The 16,730-nt window shown below is 41.9% G+C and overlaps 1 protein-coding gene across 2 annotated transcripts in view; it reads right to left on the reverse strand.

The window, feature by feature from the left end:
• Positions 1-16,730, reverse strand: part of SMAD2 (SMAD family member 2) — a 68,712-nt gene that overhangs the window by 19,605 nt on the left and 32,377 nt on the right. Inside the window, exon 3 of one of the 2 annotated variants that reach the window (XM_067545387.1) lies at positions 213-302. The exons of the other annotated variant lie outside the window; for it this stretch is intronic. Within the exon in view, the coding sequence (XP_067401488.1) occupies positions 213-302 (90 nt within the window). The remainder of the gene's footprint in view (positions 1-212; positions 303-16,730) is intronic. 2 annotated transcript variants of the gene reach the window in all.

Raw genomic sequence — 16,730 nt, forward strand, 5'->3', positions numbered from 1 at the left:
GAATTAGCATTTTCATTGGTCAAAACATCAGCTGAGAATTATTTTTTTTTTTTTTTTAAATAGGGGCAAGCAATTGTTTTAAACTGCTGTACTATATGGATGACTAGGAAGCATTTTAGTATAATTTACAGCAAAAGCATCCCTCTACAGACCCTCCAAAGCCAATCCCTCCCACAAGAGCTCTATGATGAGACAGAGGGCAGCATATTCACCTGGTTTGTTCAGAGAAGCTGTAAAGGCCTGTTGTATCCCACTGATCTATCGTATTTGGTGTACTCAGTCCCCAAATTTCAGAGCAAGTGCTGTGCATAAATTGAAAACAAAAAAAAACAAAAAAACAAAATTGATGTGAATATGGAAACATGGTTATTCAAAACACCATGATGTAAAACATGGAAAAGTGTACATAATACGTCCTTTCACATAGAAGATATAGCATCAGATATCAGTTAAACTTAACAAATGCTCTATTTTCTATATGAAGGAGGCCAATAAAATGGAACATGTGACTCAAGGTAAATGGTAATGTTTAAAAAGGTGAACAATTTGTGGCTTTAAGAAATCAGCAATTGTAATGTCCCTTAAAACACGCAAAACTTCATCAACCTGGCTGTAAACAAGATTTTTAAAAACTATTTTTTTTTAAATAAACCTATTTAAGGAGCTCATAAAGTAAGGCCATGTACATCTTAAGTTGAACTGCCAAAGCATAAGGAAAACAAACTTTTAGACATCACCACATCAGTACCAATTTAATATATCCATTCAGACGCTAGCTTGCTGCTTTTTCCAAGTTAGAAAAACTTGCTATTAAGACAATTACAGAAAATGGTAAGTAATCTTAATTAGAAAGCATGCAGCAAATACTATTTTCTACTGCCCCAGTGTACACAAAACAGAAAATAATTTGACACAGTAATTTCAAAGTAGCCCATCTTACGTGTTACGTTTTAACGAAGGACTACCAAAACCATAAAGAAACTGGGGGGGGAGGGAGGAAGGAAAAAAAAAATCCACCTCCCCATACCGTTCTGTGACAGTATTTCTTGCCAAATTAGTTCTGAGATTTCAACAAATGGATCACTGCAGCAAAAAAGCCTTCACAACAACAATAAATTACAACAGTTTTAAGTGACAAGGATATTGTAAACTGGGCAGCATGTTTTGGGAACAAACTATTCAGTGTTCCATACCCAGCTCTATCATCCACTAGCTCTGTAGCCTGTGGAAGTCAACAATTTTGCCTTCCCTTCTATTTAGAAAAACAGAATAACCCTTGCACCTCAGAAACTTGAGGCTATCAGTGTTTGGATACAGTGCTTTGAAATGTCATGCACCAGTTATAAAGATGTTCTAAAGTTTGGTTGCTGTAGTATTTCGAAGTTATTAACACCTTTAAAATTCTATCAGATTAAAAATCCAAGATCTTCAAACCCTTATTTACAAGCTCAAGCTTTGATATTTAAAGTTTAACTATTAAAATGAGTGTAACAAGTCCTTTTCCAAGGAGTCAGATTAAGTTCTCTAATAAGCAATTTAAAAATAAAACTGGACATGTTTCACTTTTGGATAAATGGTTTGTATCAGAGTTCTCTATTTTGCAATAAAAAACCTCAAACAGCCACCATTCTCTCACACACACACCTTTTACCAAGTCTCACTGAATTCACTGGAAGTTTATTTAGTATCTGAGTGTCACAGTAAAGCAACAAGATGAGGAACTTGAGCGAAGGATTCCTTTTGGGTTTGGTGATCACTTAGACACTTCACTAATGAAATTTTGCAATCTTTAGGCTAGATCATTTCCTTTAAATATGCATCACTATTGCTTGTAAGATTGGCCAACATGCCTGGGTCTAAAGACTCATTAGTACAGAAGCAGTGTGCAGAGTATTAATTGGCATACGAAGTCTTTATGGTTTTATAATGGGAGATGGTTCTCTCTGAGAAGTGGCTCTTCAGACACAGCAGTAATGTTTCAAAACTTGCAATAAATTATATGGATTACTTAGAGCATGATAAATGGAAGCAGCACTTCAGTCTAAATGGCTAAAGACTAATCTCCATAAGTGTTTGGATCATCAAATTGTTAGCTCATCCCAAGAGGCTCATGAAACAGTATTAGTCAACTGATCTCAGATGAACAGCATTCCCGATTGATCGCATATGGAACTGTATTTTACAGTGAACCCTGGGACAACATTCTAGGAGGGCGGGGAGGGAGGAGGTTTTTATTAAAAAAAGTGAGAACACTTAATCACAAGGGTTATCCAGTCCTAGATCTTTCAAACAGGTCCACAGTGTCGGCAGTATATCGCTCATTATGATCCAGGACACCCATTTGTTTGGAACAAAGGTAACACCAACAAGTGCTTTAGGGCTAGTCTACACTGGGTCTTTATCCCAACTCCAGCCATCTATGACAAACCACAGATGTAGATGTCTGGGTACAAACAGTCAAGGAAACCCATGATTTGCATGGATGTAGCCCACTTGAAACCAACTTGTATGATCAGTAGAGCGGGTCAGCATTGCCATATTTGTTACTATTCAATGTGACAAGCCTATACTGAAGTACCATCAAAGCTGGAACCAGAGGATTTCCCCTTTGTGCACCCCACCCAGAGATTTTCAAACAGATAATGACAAAAATAAACCACCAGTCTTATAAGAGGAACAAAATTCTAAATGTTCACTGTTATTCTAGATAAACCTATTTAACAGAATGACAATCTTTCACAATGGAACAGACATTGAAAAGAAGACTGCATTCTGAAGCAAGCCTTGATAATAAGAATCTGAAATACTCCAATTTGCTAGTCTTCCTGCCTCCAAAAAGGTCAAAAAGAATAGAAACACTGCCCACAAATAAAATTGGGCCATTCCATTCTAAGCCCATGTTTTCACAGTGCTTTCCCATAACTCCTTTTGGGATGAACAATCACTCTCAGTGAACAGGATCCAGCAAACATCTGTATTGGCAAACATGTTGGCAACAGCTGGCAAAAACTCCAGTGTTTTCTGTGCGTCACAGAGTGGTTCCAAGTTTTCAACAATGAACATTACCTTAGTGCAAAGAATTTGGCGGTCATTTTGGTTATTTGCCAATCTCTTCAGAGTTCCTGCTTTAGAACCAACAAACTGAGGATGATCTAGGAGATGCATTAGCACAGTTCAGGCGTTAAGTTACATGACAGGCAGAGAAATACAAGCTCATCCACTGATGTGGCACAAGAGGGATAGGTAATCGGCAGCTGGCTCTGCACTAGTCTTGCACTGTGTAGAACAAAGTCTTCAACTTGTATGCATGCTTGAAAACAGCCCCGAATGCAATGATGCAAGATTTCACGTCATTCATTTCTTCAGTGGCAGTAGCTACTAACAGGGCAACACTAATCAGATGACCAGGACAGGTAATACATAGCAACTCCAGTTTCTGATGGAGTTTAATCTCCCATTCAAATTTAGCCATGTAAGAAGCAGAATGTGTGTTAGTTGTGGACACATTTTCCTCAAGTCAGTTGGTACATCTCAAATGTGTCAGTTATGGCTACACTGACAAAACAGCTGTCAGCAGAGGGGATGAATGTCACATCAGCACAAAACAATGTGGGGTTATTCACTCAAAAATCAACAAACAAAAAAGGCCAAAGCATCAGGAAACAAACAAACAAAACAGACCAGACACCACATTTCCATCAATTTAGCATTGTCATTTTCTTTCAGATGAATATGAGGGAGGCTGTCTGCATTAGGAAAGGTTTTTGCTGCTGGACAGTATTGTCACACAAAGTCACCAAGAGGCGCCTCTGCTATTAACAGTGGTCGTCCGGCAAAAAAAAGACTGGGCACACAATTCCGCTGTATCCTCTCTTTCATTAAATCCCTGGCATGAAAGCTCCTGATATTGTTTATCCCAAAGCTCACCTTTCTTCCGGCTTCTTGCGTTGCTTGCTTTCAACATGCTCCTTTATTCTGTCAGCATCGCTCAGCTGACCTCAATGCTACAGTACTTTGCAGCGCAATGCATCTTCACTCCTGCCTCTACTTTTCTTTCAAATTTCTAAGCACTGATTTTCTTGTTGGTACTCAAACAGGAGGCAAAGATGCCAATTTATGCCTATCGTTTTACTTATATGTAACCACCCCCAAGGAGCTTACCTAGCTTCCTAGGGCTCTGTGTGCTGGTAGTTCAGAGAGAGAGGCACGCTGTCCTTCGTAGAAAGGGGGAGCCAAGGGCAGACTGTCTGCTCAGCAACCCACAGGGAGAGAGGAGAGACACTATATAGAATAGCAGCCCATGCTGGTTTGGGGAAGGATTGCAGGTGTCTGGTCAGAGGAAGGGGCAGAATCATATGACTGACAAAGGAAAGCCCCAAAAGAAGAGCTAGCCTGACCAATAGGGAATGAGATGCCCTCCCCTGGGAGTCCTGGTCGGAGAAGACATTTTAGGGGTAGTTTGGAGCAAGCCACAGAAAGTGCAGGACTAGCTGTGGGGTGAATCCAGAAGAACCCAGGCCCATCATCCAAATCTATAAGGAGGCTGGCACTAAAGATGATAAAGATATGTAATGTTCCCTATCCATCTGGTTATCTGTGGAGGATTGATTGTTTAAATTCAGCACCACACTAAACAGATGCAAAAAAATTGGCTCACAAGGAGACACTTCCCACCTATCATAGCACGATATTAGCATTGTTTGATTTTCCAAGCTCCACCATGTGTGCGTTTTGTGTTTTACACTGTGGAACTGCTTCAGTCTCAGAGCTGTAGGACACACCAATTGCATAAAGCTTTAGTGTGTAACAAAAATAAGTACCCCAAAAAAATACTGAGGGGATTGATAAAAGAGTGTAAATCTATAAAAACTGAAAATGCCAACACTAAACATGTAATCACTTGGACATCAAATCTGGGACGTGGAAGTCCATGATGGGTACCATTGTCATGCAGGTTTGCACAGCAATGGTGCTATGATCAGTCCGTATTGGTTAGAGTTCATTAAGTAAGATACCTACTACATCTTTCTTGCTGAGTTTTGCAAAAGTGAAAAGAACGACAACTTCTACAAATTATTAGTGAGAACAAAACCGTCTACCTGTGCACAGCTGGACAGAAAAAGGAGTTGCCTCAGGGCTTTTTTTTTTTTTTTTTCAGCAAAGTCAGCTGTCAGAATAGCATTGTAAGTAAGTGTTTGAGCATTCCCAAAGTGACCGTGAGGCACTGGGAGGAGGCAGTGATTGTCATAGTTCAGTTGGTGGCAAGTTCTTCCTTGGGTATTATAGGTCTCGTTAAATATTATGTATATATGTAAAGAGAATGAGAACTAAATGGTTAGAAGTGATAATCCAAATAACCATGAGTTGATGGATGACATGCCATCATTAGGCTGATGTGGTAGCAGCATTTGACTTGATGGTTTTAAGCATTTCTGTATCTTGTGTTTTAGCTATAATGTGTGGAGGTGCAGGAATATGGTGGTTCTGGTATTAGAACACAGCATACTTTAGGTGCAAGCTATACGGAGCCTTTTTTCCCCAGGAAGTGTTATATATGTATGAGGTTGCAGGACAGCTACCACATCAAATAAGTTAAGTACACTACAATGGACAACAAATAGATCTCAAACATTCATGAAAGGCATAACTGGGATTACATTTTCCTTGTCACAGTCTTGCAAAGAAGTGGACCGGCTGCAGGGGATCTGGAGAATAGGGACAGTTCAACAGGCAGCACTATCATTAGCTGAAAGGGTAGTATTGAGTGGGTGGACAGACATAGGCACACTGGCCGGTTGTATCTCTGTAAGTCCTTAGCTTCCCAGAACACTTATTTGTTAAATTTCACTTCAGAATGAGGTTATCCATTTGCATTTCTCTTGGTTCTGAAATAGTCTTGTATCTTTTTGCTATCCTCACGCCTGAGCTTGTCGTGTCCTTTGAAGGGGATTCATTTTGTACTTCTTGAACCTGTATACTCAGTCAGTGTCTACTTATGTGTCTATGTTCCAAGATTAGTTCTCTTCTTGCAGGTTCTTACTTTTCCCAGACGGCTTGTTTAGGTTCTCATTCTACGCTTTTCTGAAGGACACTCTCATTGGACGAGAAATGGTAAGGACATTAGAATTCACATTCTGTGTAATGAATTGGTACATGGGGGTGCTAGATTACTGTAATAGTAGAATGGAGACCAGGCTTGTGGTTGTCACTTTATCTGAACTGACAGGTCACTTACTGCAAGCAAACAGAACCCTCACACATCTTTGTGGAGGAGCCCATCAGTGCGGGGAAGGGAGACAAAAAACTGTCAGAGTAATGGAAAAGATGGATTCGTTTTCTGTACTTTATTAGTGCACTGCCCCAAAATTTGATTGCACTACTGAAGAACTTGCTTTGAATTTGCTATAACTCCCAAGAGTTGAGATTAAATAGCAACCATAACCAACTGGTGTCCTTCTGGATTTACAGAAGCCTGAGTCACATGTGACAACAGGCATAAAGCAGTATCATTATTTCTCTTATTCATGGTTTATTTGTACATCACTTGCCTGGAAAAGCTGTTTCGGCCTATTTTCATACATTAAATAGTAAGATAATGACATTTAATTCCAGGAAGAACAGATATATGCTAATCATATTCCTGGATTCCTCATATGGGCTAAAAGATATACACTAAATACTTCGTCCACAGCGATCAATGTAATTTCTTGCTATATGTTTGATTTTTAGAAGAGAAAATGGTTGTTACTAGGTACAAAACCCTCCTTTCATCCCAATATTCCTTTTTAAGTTTATCTGTCATACCTCAGCAAACCATGCAGCTGAAAGAAAGGTCATCAAGAGGTAACCCAAGCCTCAGGAAAATGACTGAGTGGAACAACCAGGGGCTTGGTAGGTGCCACTTGAGTGGCAGAGATGGGGGAATTTTATGAACTACAGGAGCTATCAGAGAACATAAGAACTCAAGAAAAACAGCCACCCAAAACCACGCACACAAGTCAGCCTACTTACAAAAAGCTGCATACCCAGAGTAAAGGACCCTTGTATCCAAACTCCGTCCTGACACACCAGGTGGACCACTCTCTCGATCATTGCTATCTGAAATTAGATCCTGAGATCCTCCACATAATCTGGAGTAGGAGATACCAGACACAATCTACTGGTCCACTCAGTGCACTGGCATTGGCATTGGCATTCTCCCCCTCAGTTACCACTGAACTGCACAGTGCCTCCATGCTATCCAAAAAGCACCTCTGGGCAGCAGAGGTAGTCCTAACTGGAGTTCAGCTCTCATCTTTTGTGCCCTGGGAAGGACCTACTGTAATTGTCCCAGGCTTATTATACTGAATCTTCAGTCCTTAAATCTTGTTACTACTTGTCACTCCAAGTAACATGTCAACTAGCTGCTCAGACATCTAGTCATATGAAAAAGTATTGCAAGTGACAGTTCAGCTGAGCTTTGATTCCTAGTTTCCCATAACGGCCACCAACGTCTGCACAGCAATCTTCAGTTATGTGATGGTGTCCCAGATGACACAGGTAATGAATGTCTGACAACCCAAAGAAGTCAATCTCTGAAAACAACATGCAATTGAGCTTCATGAGGCATGTAGTACAATCCGTACAGTTAAGTAGCCTCAGGTCCATATGAAGCCTGTGTAGTATAGGAAAGTAAACTAAAATAGGTTGGCTTAATCAGTGAGCAATGTACTGTGGAACAGCAGTGGGGAGATTAAATGCCCCATCAGACAGTTATTTAACAATCTCCGCTCAAAATGACATTACAACAGTTACAGACAACAGATGCTTTCAGCAAGGCTAAAGCCATGCATAACTAACATCTGTACCTTTAGGAACATGTGTTGACATGAGAAGTAAGAAGACCAAACACTAGTTAGTTCATGAACTTTCTGCAGTACAGAAGAGGCTGCAGTGGTCTGAAATGCCCCATCCCTTAAATTTAATTCATGTTCTCACCTCATTTTTCCTATCTAGATGTCATGGAACTTTCTATTAGCATTTTATTTATAAGAGAAGGTTAACATGTAGCACAGACCTGCTACAAGACACATTGTATCTACTCCCACTTCCCATTTGCTAGGGACATCCTCTGTGCCCTGACCTACGGAGCTGTTGGCAGCTTCTGAAAGAGAATATCATCGAGCTGCTTTAGTTTACTTCAGGGACCAGACCAGCAACAAGACAAACCTAAAATCCTGTTGGCTTGTTTCACACAATGCTAAATGACAGGAAAACAGATAAAGTCTTTTATGATGATAGCTAGGACTCAAGCGCTGCATTCAATGAACTTTAAAGTTTTCAGTCAGTGAACACTGCAACTGAACCAGTGGTAGCAAGTGGTAGACAAGACATTACTGGAAAAAAAGATGGCAGTCAGTGCATTCTAAGCTTGCAATGAGCAAAATTAGACAGCAGGAAAGATTTTCAAAAGCACAAAACAGATGGACAGTCATTGGAGCTTTCGAAGTATTTTCCAGTGGTTTAAAAAAATAAATAAAAAAAGATGCCTTGTTTACATTAGAGTTCCATTCTAGCCTTACATGCATGGAGCTACAGAATTGGGACATTATTACGACAACATTAGTACTTTTCAATGCATCCATACAAGTGAAAGCAAGAGTATTAGGGTAGATAGTGCTCAAGTACGCCATGTATTATAAAAATCTGAAGAGCTGGTTTTCATGGCAGAATATTATAAACACAAGAATCCTGTCTACACTAATGTCTTCATATCAGGCCAAGTGCATGGCTGAGGTTATGATACAGGTAACTAACTTAGTGTAGAGTCACCTTGAAAATGAAGGACCCAACCTTAAATTGCAGCAAAATAACCAAGTATTATTTATGGAGTACTTTGGGGCTCCAGTATGGGCTTTAAAGCAGAGTTAGCAGGATATTCAATTTCTGAGTGACAAATTGACCTTATATTAATAGTAGCTTGAAGCTGAATCTATGCTTCTTCCTGGCTACAGTATAATTTCTTCACTAGCATGTGTTAGGAAGACACTCGCCACTAATGGAATCACAAGAGTTACTGCATCTGAGTGGAGCTGTGATTTATTTTCTTATATCTAGACACTTCCAAGCATTTACATACAGGAAGATACTGGCACTTCCTTTATATTTTCAGTAGGCCACCTTGTTAGTCAAAGAGATACCAAATCTAGTTGCGTTTGTCCTGTCTCTTGAATACCCTCCTTTCCTTTTTTACTAATATAAAATATTGTCGATCCCCATAAATCTGCCAGGTGAAGATTACCACCTGTTCTAAGTCTGGGGAAGTTTTGGGTTCTTCAAATAGGAAAGTCCTCTCTCTACGAGCATCTCCCAGTCATGTGAGACAGAAGCAGCAATAATACTTTAAAGCTTCTTTGTTAAAGAATCGTTCCAGAGGGGTAGCCGTGTTAGTCTGTATACAGCAAAAACAACGAGAGTTCTGTGGCACTTTAAAGACTAACAAATATTAATTTGTGCCACAGAACTCTCGTTGTTTTTGTTAAAGTAGTAGGAACTGGTACTTCACATCTGAGGTAGATAAATGGCCTAATCTTTTACTATGATATATCAGAACCTTGCTTTCCACTGACTCAAAATACAAGCTTTTTTGTGAATAGTGCAGCTATTAATATTAGTTAGATGGCTAAATACTAGTTCATAGATTTAAAATATATTTGTATGCAAATAGTTAACTGACATGCCAATGCTCTCTGCTTGGCACAATGCTTGCTTGGTACACCAATTAGGGAAGCTGGCAGTTGGATTAGATGACCTCCTGAGGTCCCTTCTTACCCTAATATTTTAGGATTCTGTAAGTTCTATGGTCTGTGTTACACAGGGAGTTAGAGGAGATGACCACAATGGCTCCTTCTGGCCTTGGAATCTCTGAACTCTGCAGCAGTTGCTGTGGTTAAATCACACGACTTCCTGAATAGCATGATCTTAAAATTGGCAGACTTCCGCCTGATTGTTTAACACTAAGACTTCCTTTTTTGCAGGACTACCTGAACAGTGAGTGATGTTACATGATGCTGTAACCTGAATTGTAATGGTCCCCTAATACAAAGGGCCCAATAGTTCCAGCTAACAGGCAAGGTTAGAATTTTAACTGCAGAGCCGAAGAAAAGAATAAGCATTTAAGAGATCACAGGAAGGCACTATTCCTTGTATACTGAATGTAGTTTCACTCAATACTTCTAGACAGACAGCATTATTTTATTTCTAACTGCTGTTCCCATAAAAATGCTTTTGCTCAGCAGACAAGAAACCGTACAACTTTTCACAACTCACCACCTAATGACCCATGATTGGACTACTACACTATGAAGTCCAATTCCTCACTCCACATGCCCTCTGCTTTGTTTCAGCAGGCTGATAGCCCTCTTATAAAGTGGGCAGACAGTGATTTGTAAAATACACAAGATGTGTACAGAAAAATAAGGACATTAAAATACATATTCAAAAGCTGCAGTTATGATAGTGAATAATTGAGGAAGATAAAATGAACATGGCATGAGAAAGTAACATCCCCCTGCAGAAACACTCTTACACACAGGTGTGTACATGGAATGTAACAGTGCTACAAATCAGTTAAGCATAATGGAGATCAACTCCTAACTTTGGAGTAGATATAATGTGACAGGTTACCTGGGTAGAGAATCAGAGCAGATAAAAGGAAACCGAAAGACCTGATAGATAAAAGATGGTATTGATAGAAAAGATGGTATTCCTTTAATGAAGGCTGTGCCTGTCTGAATTAGGATTTTTATAAAGTTTAAGATCAAAGGTTCCCACTCCCTAAAACCTTGGGCACCCAACACATCCTTGCCCCTTCCTGTTTGGCCACTAGGACAGAGCTTTAAAACCCCAAAAGTAGCACAAGTGACGTAGGCACAGCAGACTGACGTCAGAGTGAATTTCTCCAAGTCTGCACCTATTATTACTCCAGATGCAGTTTTGAGCTTTGATATTTAGCAGTATCTAAATGTTATGCCTCCTGTTCTACCTTCACAATCTCTGACCTCATCAGAGGCTGCTGGAGTAAAAAAAAAAAAAAATCTATCTACCCTGCAAAGCAACACTGAATGCCATATTTAGCTGTAGCATAGGAAAAGCTGGCTGAATATTAGGAATGACTGCAATAGAGGAATGTGATGACTAGGAAACCTATACATAAAACTTACCAATTTTATTTATTATTGACTATATACCTATACCTTTGATTGCAAAGTGGATCTGCCTTCTCGGCTGTCTTTTTACTTCCACCTTTGACTGAAATTCCAGGAGGTTGTGACACAATGGAGGGTTGTCTATACAAAATGGAAGCACCCTTGGACAGAAGTAGGCTACTGCCAGGTGGGCTGATAGTTAAGCAATGGATCATTTGGTGGAGTGCTCTGTTCACCTGATAAGATTAATCAGGGGTCACCTGACAAAGTTCTATAGGAAGAGTCTCTCATTGGCCATTTCAGAAAATGAGGAAGAACAATGACTGCATGGGTCAGAGATAGCAAGAGACTCCATGATTCAAAGAAACCATGTGCTGCAGGAAGGGAATCCCAGACACCTTATAGGACCAGCCAAATCTCAAGCATGCTAAAAGGTGGTGAGGAAACTGATGCAGGGAAATGCATACACCACAATTAAATAGCCCCTTGGCTCAAGTCAGCTGGCATGGGCAAGCTGCAGGTGGCTAACCGCCTGAGTGTGCGGCTGAAAGCCCAGAGGCTATGTCTGGACTCTGCTCAGACTCAGGAAGCAGAAAGCCAATGAGCTCATTGTCTTGGGAATCAAACACAGCAGTCTGGTGAGTGTCCAGAAAGGAGAGCTCAGCGACGGCTGTGACAAAGATCAATAAGTTGAAGTATGAAGCTAGCCTTAGCAACATATATGAAAGCTTATACTGTAGTCCCACTTCCAGACACTTGTTATCCTCCTAACATGTTCTGACCCATTTGCAATAGCAGCATGTCCCATAGTAATTTGTCTAAGGAATGCTGCAACAGAGACATTTTGCAGCTTTTATAAAAATCAGTTTCCAATGACAAGAGAGCTGGGAAATTTAAGGATCCACATACTTCAGGAAGCCATTTAAAAGTTACAGTTCAGATTTTAGTGCCAGCTATGCCAATTATTTCCCCATATGATTTTCATTTAATTTTAACCTGTTTAAATTCTTGTTCTGTCAGTAAGTTCCCTAATTAGCATACCAACCCCTTGAGACTCCTCTATACCCAAATTTCTACTGAAGTTTCTCTAGTGTAAGAGTCAGTTGTATGTTAGAGGAATAGTTTCATAAACAAAAACATAGCTCTGAAATGCAAGGATGCACGCAAGTTTCTTCACGGGAAGAACTGCAACTGCTTGGGCTTATTTCTCCCCAATTGATCCATAAAGGTCGCTTTTCTCAAGTTCTAAATTTAAACTTCCTGCAGATTAGAAAGCAAAACCTGATACAGAAGACTGCAGAGAGTTCCTACCTGTCCACTTCACATTTATAGATGCTGTCACATTGGTCTAGATTGCATCCCACAATGAGGGGTTGTGTCACCATCTGCACTGCAACCTGAGGTGCCTCACAGGGCTTTGCTCCCAAGCTGAGCCACTCACAAAACAGCCAACAAGCATGTAGGTCACATCCCAAGTGTCTGTGTGTAGCTACAGCCTATCAGAACACTCCAGTCACACTTTGGCTTCCACCAATCTTGGCTACCACATGCAGGATGACCCCCCCCCCCCCAAACTCACTCCCAGTCCTGGATTTTTCTCCAAATGTTTGTTCTAAAATATTTGAACTGTCCAAAAAAGGGCTGGACATTGCAGATGGGTTGCTCCTGTAAGGGGTCAATGTACAACAATTCGCTACTTTAAATGGAGTTACCCACATGGTCCAAAGACAACATTGGACTAGTTTTGATTAAAGCATAAAACAAGTGTATTTAAACTACAAAGATATGTTTTAAGAGAAAGAGTACAAGTATACAGCATTAAAGTCAGAAATGGTTACAAGAGAAATAAAGATACCTTTAGTAACTAAAACTTAAACCAGACTTGGTTCAAGGTAAAATTCTTACCACAGGTTCCCAGCAACAAATCTCTGACCAAATTCTCAAGTCAGAATTTACCCCCAAAAGTCAAATGGCTGCTTCCTTTGTCTTCTTAGGTGAAAGAGATAATATCTTGGTGTTTTTACCCTCACGTTTGTAGTCCAGTCACCCTTTGAAATGCGTTTTCCAGAGGACTACCCTTAGATAAAGTTCATTCCTACTGTGAGGTTGAAGTCATGGAGTCTCAGGGTGAAAGTGGTTCCATGTTGTTTTCTAACAATGTAGATGAGACTGTTACTTACCTGTATTTCAGTTGTGGGTGCATATGCGTGCCATGTTCCAGAGCCAGCAGCTTTTCTTAATGTCCGTTGACCCACATGTGCATCTTACGTCTCCTCCTGCTCACAGCCAAGGTTATAAGAAGTTGTGTGGGTTGATGCCTCCCTAGAGATCATCTTACCACTGAGTGGAGCAATCCACAACAACAGGGATAGAAAATGGGTATTGGAATACAAATAGGGGCCACACATCTTGAAGAACCTCCAGTTACAGATAACTAACGTTCTCTTCGAGTGATGGTCCTTATATGTATTCCAATCACGGGTGAGCAATGATCAGCATGAAGGCGGATGCAAGGATGTGAGAGGGAATGCAGTCTTTAGTACAGCACGGCCCACGTTAATGCCCTCAGCCGCTCCCTGGGTGATGGCGTAGTGGGATGTGAAGATGGGAACCGAGCACCATGTTACTACATGATAGATGTCTTGCTAGGAAATGTCTGCTAGGCATGCAGGCTGCTAGGCTGCCTGAGCTTGGGTAGACCACACTGTAACTATGAGGTGGAGGTACGCTGGAGAGCATGTAGCACTCTCCAATGCACCCAGATATCCCAGTAAATCTCGAAATGGGTGAGAGGGAGCTTGACCTCTGGAGCGGTTGGCAATGGCAACAAAGAGTTTCAATGATGCATGAAAGGCACTGGCCCTGTGGAGGTAGAATGCTAGGGCACGGTGGATGTCAAGAGAGGAGTGGTGCTTGGGATGGAAGACCAGGAGGTAAATGGACTGATTAACGTGGAATTCCGAACACCACTTTCAGGAGAAACCTGGAGTGCAGCCATAAAGACACTATCTTGATGGAATACGGCATAAGGTGGTGGGGTCCCATCATCATGGCAGATGGTTTGCTGACTCGTCTAGTGGTGGTAATGGCCACCAAGACAGCATTTTCATTGAGAGATGGGAGAAGGAGCATGCCTTAGTGAGGGTGGTGAGGACAAGATTAAGGTCCTATGGAAGTAAGGGCATGGAGTACTGGTAGAAAGGTATTGAGGATGCCTTTCATAGAATGGATGATGGTAGAGTGCATGAATACTGAGGTGCCATCCACAGGAGGGAGAAAGGCATTAAGTGCTGTCAGGCCTTGCCCTCCGTTCTATCTGGGTCTATCTGACATTTTGATCTTGGAGGAGGTAATTGTGGATGATAAGTATGGATATATTGCACTTAGTGGCAATGGTGGCGAGTCCATATGGTGAAGTGTTTCCATTTAGATCAATAACAGGTCCTGATGGATACCCTCCAGCTTTGAGTAACGTTACGCACTGGGGTGGAGGATGCATTGTCTACCCTCGAGCCCCGTCCAAAAAGCAGGCCATGAGGTGAAGAGGTCCTGGATCAAGATGTTGGCCCTGGCCCTGCATGAAGAAATCTGGGACTGTTTGAACACAGAGTGGTGTTTGGGCAGAGTATCTGAGGAGGTCCACGAACCAAAACTGATAGCGACTGAATGGGGCTACGAGGATTACAGTAGCCTGGTCCTAGCAAATCTTGTGGAAGACTTGTGGGAGGATAGGAGAGGCGTAGCAGAGGCTACCACTCCAGGACAAGAAAAGCATGTTGCCCTGTGAGTGCTGCCCCATAGATTCCCTGGCAGAGCAAAGAGGTAACTTGCAGTTCTCGTGAGTGGCAAAGAGGTCCCAGCACGGGGTGCCCCACGTGCAGAAGAGGTAGCAAAGAATGGCATCATGGAGTTCCCACTCATGGTTGATGTAGGGGGTCCTGCTGACTGCATCAGCTAGTGAATTTTGGATGCCCAGTAGGTACGTGGCCTGGAGAGTCCATCACTTCCAAAAGGTGGATGGATTCTGCACAGAGGAATGGAGACTTGGCACTGCCCTGTTTGTTGATGTAGATGACCACTACAGTTTTGTTTAAGAGTAGCTGAACCTCTAATCTAATTGCAGAACGAAGAAACACCTGACATGCTAAATGAATTGCTCACAGTTCTAGGATGTATATGTTCATTCTGGCCTCTTGGAGTCCAGATGCCCTGGGCACTGTGATAGGGTAGGTGGGCAACAGAGGCAGTCTGTTGTGATGGGGTCCTGCGTGATGCGGGGGCAATAGGGATACTGACAATCACCTTGGAGAGGTTAGTCCACCAGGAGAGGGAGGCCAGAATTGTTTGGAGACAATGATTCTGGCTTCCAGATGATCTTTGAGGTCAGTACAGGGAGCCAAGCCAAAGCTGGAGGCAACACATATATAGACATGCATGTGGTGTCACATTGGTGCAGGCCATCATATCCCTGAGAAGCAAGAGGCAATGATGGATTGTGGTGTGGGGATTGTGGCATAGGCCCGCCACTATGGACATCAGCATTGCGAAGCAGTCTGGTAGAAGGAAGGCCCATGCCACGATTGAGTTGAGTTGTACCCCAATGAAGTTGATTTTCTGTGTAGGTACAAGCACAAATTTCTCCTTGTTGCTGCACATGCCCAAAGAGGCCGGGAGAGCATGAAGCGCAAAATGGCAGAAATAAGCTTGTCAGGAGAGTGTGAGCAGGAGCCAGTCCTCCAGGTAGGGGTACACCAAGTGGGCATGGTGGTGCATGTGTGCTGTGGTGCAAAAAAAAAAAAAAAAAAAAAAAAAAGGCTTCAAAGGGAAGGTCCTGGACAGACTGCTGGACCTCATGTGGGAGGCCAGAGGTCTGGAGCCAACACCACCACTTCATGGTGACTGTCAAAGCCATTGTTCTGTCAATATCCAGAGCCACCTGGAGAGAGGTCCTGGCCACATTCTTACCCTCATCTAGGAGGGCTGTGAACTCTCTCTGCCTCTCAAGAGGCAGAGAGTCTTTAGATTTTAATCTTTTGGGACTCCTTGTCTAAATTTAATCTCCTGAGCAATGCTTGCTAGTTGGAGATACATAGCTGGAGTCTACCCGTTGAATAAACTTTCCTCTTGAAAAGATCTAGTCTCTCTGTCCTTATTCTTCAGGTAGCACTTGACTGGTCCTGTCTGTATCACCAGGGACCCTGTGGGGGATGTGAATATTCAAGTCTGCTCACCAGTACATAGTACTTTTTTTTCCCTGCCCTTTGATGTGGGGGCAGAGAAAAAGGCATTTGCTATAGGGCCTTGACTGGTCCCATCAGCACCACAATGATGGGCAAGGCCATCTTGAAAGGAGTTGCTGTAGCCAGGATGTCAATTAGGCAGTGTGCTGACTTCTTGTGCTCCTCAATTTCCAGACCCAATTTTGCCACAACCTGCTTGAGAAGGTCGTTATGGAAGCAGCTTACTGGGTCCCCCAACAGCCTCATATGGTGATGAAGAGGCAGCTTACGCTGGAAGGAGGATCTCCTTCCTCTTCTGCCCTCC

The sequence above is a fragment of the Emydura macquarii genome, unplaced genomic scaffold (genome assembly GCF_026122565.2).
Source record: "Emydura macquarii macquarii isolate MOO-44397 ecotype Brisbane River unplaced genomic scaffold, CSIRO-AGI_Emac_v2 contig_1045, whole genome shotgun sequence".
Classification (NCBI taxonomy): domain Eukaryota; kingdom Metazoa; phylum Chordata; order Testudines; family Chelidae; genus Emydura; species Emydura macquarii.